General features: G+C 42.9%; 1 protein-coding gene across 28 annotated transcripts in view; it reads right to left on the bottom strand.

The window, feature by feature from the left end:
- Positions 1-8,088, bottom strand: part of ABI2 (abl interactor 2) — a 113,607-nt gene that overhangs the window by 8,409 nt on the left and 97,110 nt on the right. For 14 of the 28 annotated variants that reach the window (XM_045295527.1, XM_045295557.1, XM_045295540.1 and 11 more), the window contains 2 exons: positions 6,063-6,146; positions 1,360-1,533 (listed from right to left, as the gene is read on the bottom strand). The exons of 1 other annotated variant lie outside the window; for it this stretch is intronic. In XM_045295527.1, coding sequence (XP_045151462.1) covers positions 1,360-1,533; positions 6,063-6,146 — 258 coding nt within the window. The remainder of the gene's footprint in view (positions 1-1,359; positions 1,534-6,062; positions 6,147-8,088) is intronic. 13 more of the 28 variants (XM_004701544.2, XM_045295592.1, XM_045295532.1 and 10 more) reach the window with 1 other exon arrangement.

Below are 8,088 nucleotides of genomic sequence, written 5' to 3'. Positions count from 1 at the left end.
GAGACCCAAAGCCCATTTGTAGGCCACTGGACATCCACTTACAGAAGGGTTTCAGGGAGGAGACGAGCCAGTCAGGGTGCAATGTAGGAACGATGAAACATACAACTTTCCTTTTGTTCCTAAATGCTTCCTCCTATCCCACTATCATGATCCCAATTCTACCTTACAAATCTGGCTGGATCAGAGGATGTACACTGGTACAGATAGGAACTGGAAATACAGGGAATCCAGGGTGGGTGATCCCTTCAGAACCAGTGGTGAGAGTGGCGATACTGGGAGGGTGGAGGGAGGGTGGGTTGGAAAGGGGGAACCGAATACAAGGATATACATGTAACCTCCTCCCTGGGAGACGGAAAACAGAGAAGTGGGTGAAGGGAGATGTTGGACAGGGCAAGATATGAGAAAATAATAATTTATAAATTATCAATGGTTCATGAGGGAGGGTGGAGCGAGGAGGGAGGGGAAAAATGAGGAGCTGATGCCAGAAGCTTAGATGGAGAGCAAATGTTTTGAGAATGATGAGGGCAATGAATGTACAAATGTGCTTTACACAACTGATGTACGTATGGATTGTGATAAGAGTTGTATGAGCCCCTAATAAAACGATTAAAAAATTTTAGCACTCTATCAATTGATCTTATGATCCATTTAAAATTATTCTAGTTCTTAAATATTTTCTGCTTTCTTTTCAACTAGGGTTTTTATCTGTTTTACTTTGTTATTGTTGCTAGTTTGTGGGCTTTTCAAAAGCACTTTTCTGTATATGAAATCCAGGGGAGGTAAATCTAGAGAGACAGTAGGATGAATGGTTCCTTGGGGGGTGGCAGGGAAGGTGGGGGGAGATGGGGAGTTCATAATGATGAGATACCTTGAGAACCCCTCGATGAAGTGTGAGCCCAGGGGCACAGGTAAGCCACGGACAGACACTGAGACAGCATTTATTCTTATGGTTAATCCCTAAACTTTAGTGTAATGAGTTATATAGCAAGAAGTACACCTGAGATGGTTTTCATTAAATATATAAACATTTTGGCCACTATGTTCAAGTAGTTTTCCCTTTCACCTCTCCTGAAGACTGTCTGATATTGTCCCAAGGGCCAGTGGTGCTTTGTTTGTGTTGCCATTGTTTGGCTTTTTTTCTATGGCTGTTACACTTTCTATTCCATGTCAAGTGTTTTTGTCTGCAGTGACTTCAGTGTATTTTTCGTGAGTACGGAGTCTGTGTGCGCTGTTGTTTTCAGTATACTTTTCTTCTTTCAAGCTCATTCACATTTTCCTTCGCCTTCTTGAGCACACATGGTACATTTAGACGTACACACATAGCCGTCTCCTCACTGCAGATCGCTCTCTGAAACTCACCCTTTTCTAAGTAAGCTCTTGGAGCCCACGGAGGGTCCTCTTCAGCATAAGGGTCACTGTACTCAACCACAGCTGCTGCCTCTTCTTCAGAATCTTCTGGAGGAGGGGGGGGAGGGGGGGACTCGTCAAAGACTGGCTCTTCCACAGGTGGTGGTGGAGGTGGTGCATCTGAAACTAAGAATGTATCAAGCTGACAATTAAACTATATACATAATACATGAAGTCCAAAATTTTTCTATCCAAGCTATGTCCAAGGAATACAGACCATAACCTGCAAGTTTTGTAATCCTACAAAGCTTCAGGGGCCAAGAGAAGTCATCCCACCAGCTATCATGTTTCTTTCTATCTTCCATGTACGGCTTTCTCTGCCTTGAGCTAGTACTGACAGTGACTGAAGTTTAGCCAAGGTAATTATCATTAACCGAGTCTCGCAAACATGCGTCAGTTAATACACAATCCTCTTCTTCGGATAATGAGATCAATATAGTTTGGCATTATACCACACCCAGGGAGAAGTGGTCATCAAAATGTTAATAATTTAGGCATATAATGTATTAGAACATGAGTCAAGCGAACAAATTTAATTTGGTGTCTGCTACTTTCCTTGTAATGGTTTTCAAAAATATTTTTTTAAAATAAGCAGGGGGGAGGGAGGAATTCAAGAATAACTTTAGGTAATATTACCTAGTAACTTTATTTTTAAAGAATTTCAATTAACTTGGACTCATTCCTGACCCAGAATTCGTTCCGGATATAGGTCCTGCAGAGTAGCGTCTGGAGGCCATCTCCACGTTCAGAGTCCTCGCGCTCAGACAACGCTGGTTACACACTGAGCGCAGCACAACCGCGTACACTGAGGGACTGCCCGATGATACTGCCTAGTTTCACCAGAGACGACTAAGTCTTCTTTATGAGGCACCAGGATGGTTTCAATACATTCTCTGGGAAATTCGATTTATTTTCTCGTTTTTAAGTCTGACTCTACTGACAGAGGCAAATGGATTTTAAGAAACTGCTGCTTCCTAGGGGAATATCGAGAGCGGCACTGCACGCGCACGCGCACCCCACTCCCACCCCCACCCCCGTTTGGTGCATTTACTAATGTACCTACGTTAGGAACCTTAATGCCTAACCCATGAGAGCATCCTTTAGTGATAACAAAAGACAGGTGATTTTTATGTATGCTTTATGACACATCTATCGTGTGTGACGAACACAGTCTGTCTTGTTGGTATGCATGAGGAGGAGAGGCTGCTCTTCACAAGGGTCACAGAACCAAGGGGACTTTGCCTTCCCAAACACCCCCGAGAAATCATACTACAAAGGGGTTCAAAACTGCTGGTGCCCATTTTTTAACCTTTTCATCTTTTTTTCCCCCACAACTCTCCCCCCAAACCTTTTCTCATACTGTTTCTGAGCCAGTTTAATAACACCATCAACATAAGCTACATTTTTCACAACTTTAGGAACCATTGTTTCATTAAGTCTGTAATTCAGTCTTGGGAGGTGGCACTTTTTAATATTCATTTTAAGTATTTAGAAAATGGCTAAGATTAAATGATTCATCCAAGGCCCTACAACAAATAAGTGAGGAAGCAGGTATTTGAACTCTTCATGCCTATGGTCTTAAACGCTGTACTGTGGCATGGCGCAATCTAATAACTGTAAAGTCACGTCTCGCTCCTACTGATCCAATTATAATGGGAGGGCTTGGCACTGGGAAAACAAGTGGGCAAACCCTGGCAACAGGGTTTAAAACAAGCATGTAGTTGACGGGGTTCGGGGAGCACCGCCCGGGATCAAACCTCAGACCCGGCCCAGAGAGGGCTGCCTGAGACCGAAAGCACGAGAAAGCAGCGTCAATGGCCAGCAAGTCCAAGAGGGAGGGCTGGGCAGGGGCGGTGCATGCTCCACGCAACAAGGGAGGCGTGCACGGGAAGAGCACAGGGACTGTTCAACGCCCGGAGCGGTCCCCATTCGGTGGGGCTGGAGCGAAGAGCTGAAGGTGGGGAGATACAGGGTGAGCAAGGACCTTGTAGCATTCTAGATTCTATCTAAAGAGCAAAGAGAACCATAGGAGAACTTTAAAGACTGATTACACCTGCACTACTTAGCTCAGTATAACTAATTCACTATGTTATTGGGGGGCCAATGAATCGACTGGTTACAAATAATTCCAGACTTTTCTTAAAATCAAACAAAACACAGAGAAAATATTTTGTACCACTGAATATCTTCAAAATTATGTACCTGAGAAGCTCTGAAGATAATTCCAATGCCTGGGATACACCCTTCCAAGGGGAATGTTTTGAAAAGATTAACAGTCATTTGAATTTATGAATTCTGCTATGTCTACAAAAAGTCACAGCACATTTCATTATAAATGTTTCTTATGTCATACATGTTGTAGGTAAGACATGTGACTGTTAAGGAAAGGGAAGGGGCAATCATGATTGGGGGTTGACTTTAGAAATACAGGTATTTGCCATAATATCCTATAATCAGCTACTTAAGATGGTCCTAGGTCTTGAATTTATAATCATGCATTTTAATAATCCTCAATTAAAACCATACTTTTTAAGGTCTGAAATATTCAGATGTTTCTATAAATTTTACAACTCTTACAAATAACTGGTAAAAACAAATGACATCCTGCTTTGTACTGTTCAACTTTAAAATCTAGTGTTTTACAAAGAAGAAAGAAAGCAGTCACCTGCTGCTATGATAGAAACACCCCTGTTTGTTTCATGGGCTTGTCCCCAATGTCGGTTTTAAGACCTGGCCTTTAATCTCAAATTTTAGCGTAAGTGACATCATGCAATGACAAGTGATTGCTAAAATTCACCAAGGTAAACGCTAATCATGGTATTAAAGGCCAAAGGAAGAAAGCCTCTCAAGTGACTACCTTTATAAAACAGTGGGGTTCAATTAGTGATGTGATGGGGGTGGGGGAGATGTCTCTTGTACTGTCACGAGAGTCAGACATTTCACTGTAACACAACGCTTCACATGGAGCTGAAGAATAGAAAAGCCACTGGAGCTCCCTTCAACTCAGCTGCAGTCAATCCCTTTCTGCTTGCTCCCGTTCAGATGCAGACTATTAACAAACGAACAGAAAGGCAGAAAACGGTGACCACCTCTTCTACTCGTGAGCTCACAAACTTGGCAAAGGGTCAGGCTGTGGTGCCCTGGACACATGCTGAACTCGCAGGGTCCCACTTGCTGAGAGGCCATCTTCTCCCTGAGCTGGATGGGTCAACCCCATTAGTGGGTCTCCACAGCGTATTTTATAAGCATATAAAAATCGACCTTATTGTATATGACAATAGTTCTTAAATTTAACAAAAAATTTCAAGAAATCACAGTGATAAATATTAGAAATGCTCATAGACCTCCCAATAAAAAGAAAATAGATTGTTTCCAGCAACCACCAAGTAGAGAAAGTAAATGTACTGAAAGAGAAAGAAGCTTGTGGACCAGAAAGGCTGGGTTGTAACCAGTTAAATTAGAAACGCATGTAAAGAAAGTGTTGCTCAAAAGGATCATTTACCCACTGCCAGCAAGTCGCTCCTGGTTCACAGTGGCCTTAACTAGAGCTTCCGAGGCTGCAAATCTGGATGGGGGCAGAGAGCCTCATCTTTTTCCCGTGGAGTGGCTGGTGAGTTTGAACCAACCTTGTGGTTACCGGTTCAACGCTTACCCAGTAGCAACACTAGGGGCCCTTAAAGGGGACATCAAGCCAGTGGGCTTTTCTTGTGCTTTTCTCACCACCTGTGACAGGCATTTTTCTAAATACTAGGGCAGCAGCCACTGAACAAAACAGGCAAAATTCCCTGCTCTCACAGAGCTTACATTCTAGTATTGGCAATGCTTCCACAGGGGCAGGGGCACTAGACGAGGCTGTTTCCACTGGAGAGGCCGTCCTTAGGAGAAGCACTCAGCTACTGCAGGCTAATGACACAGCTTCACTGCAGTGCTCTTCGTTCTGATCGCATGTGTATCATGCAACCTTATGATTATGTGGCTCCTTCTGTAAACTGCTCACAGGAAAAATAAGTCTTGTTATCAGACAGTCTTCGTTCGCTTGTCTCTGTGACAGCAAATCCCCATTGAACAACACCAGTGTCAGAGCGATTTTTACAGCTTGACTCCAGTTCAGTGGAAAAATCAGTGTCTAACCCTGCATGGCTATACACCAGACCCCAGGCCAACCGAAATTCACTGTCAATATAATATGAGGCTTCTTAGGAGATAGACTGGCAGCTTAGTTTTCTAGACCTACGATAGAATGACCATTTTTACCTCAGCATAAAATCAAAGGATTAGAGGCGATTCTAGGGCCATTCATAGTACCTATAATGCACCAGTAATAGGAAGCTGGACCATTACCTGTCTGAGCAACCTGGTGGGGGGTGGGGGTGCGGGGAAACGACTATCTGGCGATAAAACAACATTTCTCCGGTTGGATGAAATCTTCTTTTCATGTGCTTTTTATTTGTCTTATCTTCGCGACTAGGTTTTAAATATAACTTCATCATAATTATTTCCTCATTTAATAGTAGCCATTCATATGACTTGATCATTTTATTCAAATATGTGAAGCATCAGTGAGTGAATGAATGAATGACTACTGAGTCAATCATATATAAAAGACATTCTATGCCTATAATCTGATCTAAAGCATAAAGAAGACATAAACTTACTATTTTCTTGGACTCTGGCCACAAATCCCATTAAAGGTAACTGAGGAGTTACCTGTAGGATGGAGGGAGGAGGAGCAAGAGATACTGCAAAAACAAAAAGGTGTGGACGATAAGGGGTACGGGCAAGTTACATTGAAAGGAAAAACTAACACAATAAAACTAGCATTTAAGGAGGAAAACCGCTATTCAGAAACATTGCACAAACTATTTTATGACTTTCCCCTCTGAAGGATTAACATTAACATACAAAACAAAATTTATGTGGTTTTTAAGAAATTTTAAAAATCACACCAGGAAGCATTTATTATACCATAGATCTACTCTAACAAATAATAGTAATGACCTTATATATATAAATAACATCTTCTCAAAGAGAGAATTCGATCAGATAAATCATGAATAATTTTTGCTTTTATGAATTTTACCACGAGGGTTCCAACTGTCAATGCTTAGTAACACAGCAGGAAAAACCATTGTGCTTACACTTTTCATTATTTTATTAACAAGCAAATTAATTGATGCTCACTCATTAACAAATACTGACTTCCTCCTAAGTGGCAAGCACTCTATATGAAGTATCAAAACCATTCTCTCAGAGTCAGGTGCTGTGTCATGACAGTTTTTCCTAATTCCCAACTCCTACCACCTAGTCAGCCCGGAGCCCTTCTCCAAGGCTACAGGGAAAGTACTGTCCTCATTCAAGTGCATGTCTCACCTCATTTCCTTCTTCTACATTGAACACCATGCACAGCACCTAGTACTAGAAAACATTTTTTGTACAAATGCACAATTTCCCAAGAGGAGCACTGGAATTACAGTTTCATTAACAATGGATATAAATTATGCCTTAGAGAGAATGTTTTTATTAGTTAAAAATAAATCATGATTAATAACACTAGAAAGTTTGGTAGTAGTTGACCTCAAGGAGAATACATTAGAATTGGGGAAAGATGAGAAAATAATAACCTTAGCCCGGTAAAAATTGTAGCAATTTCCTAGAGGAGGAGGGTTTTGGTAGTGCTAAAGCCAAAACTAAGCTCACTGGCACTGAGTCGACTGTGGCTCACAGCTACCCTACAGGACAGAAGAGCATGGCCCTGCGGGTTTCTGAGACTCTAAGTCTCTACAGGAGCACAAAGCCTCACCTATCTCCTATGGGGCTGCTGGTGGTTTTGAACTGCTAGCCTTCCAGTGAAGAGCTCACCACATAACCCACTACGCCACCAACGGCTAACCTTCCAGTGAAGAGCTCACCACATAACCCACTACGCCACCAAGGGTCCTAGTGATGGTAAGGCTACAAAGAAATGAACTCAGCAGGTACTGGGACAAAACAGCAGTTTGCAAGGCAAACAAGATTAAGGAGAAAAATTGAGAGAACCAAGTGAGGGTAAAGGCGTGGAGACATACTCAGTTCATCAGACTGTCCATGTCTCCATATGGTTAGCACAAGTACTCTAGAGAGAAATATAAACAACAGGAAAGGTTGAGTGAGTGGACAAGAAATAAGGACCCTACATGCAGGCAAAAGAGTGGTTAGTGGTCAGTGGAGAGGTCTGAGGGGCTGGCCCCAATCCCAACTACATGGACACCTGCCCCTCCCCCCAGAAGAATTTATTTCAGAGGACAGCACTGAATCTGCAGCTCCCGGATGTCTAATCAGAGCACACAGGAGCAATGAAGGGGGAGGAAGAGAGAGTGGAGCACATCCTGATCCACCAACCCTTGAGGACGATATTCCCACTCAGAGTAGCGAATCCACAGAGAGGACCACATGGCTGGCCCCACTATGAGACACGGCATCCCTCACTGACCCATAGCCCTACAGGGGACAACACTGGAGACACAGTGTGGGAACTCAGCCCAATCTGATCCCACCACAGCAAGGTAAAACAATAAGGGCATGGAACAGAACAGCAAAGGGAACAGAGCAACGAAGTCCCCAGGGAATAACAAAAATAGACATTGGGGCCAGGGCTTGGCACCCCAACAGACTCGACTGGAAAACACACCTAAAGGCCAACAA

This window comes from Echinops telfairi, unplaced genomic scaffold (genome assembly GCF_000313985.2).
Source record: "Echinops telfairi isolate 266 unplaced genomic scaffold, ASM31398v2 ScPeMD7_3;HRSCAF=10, whole genome shotgun sequence".
In the NCBI taxonomy this organism is placed as follows: domain Eukaryota; kingdom Metazoa; phylum Chordata; class Mammalia; order Afrosoricida; family Tenrecidae; genus Echinops; species Echinops telfairi.
Note: the sequence above shows the minus strand (reverse complement) of the source record. Positions and strands in the feature narration are given on the sequence as shown.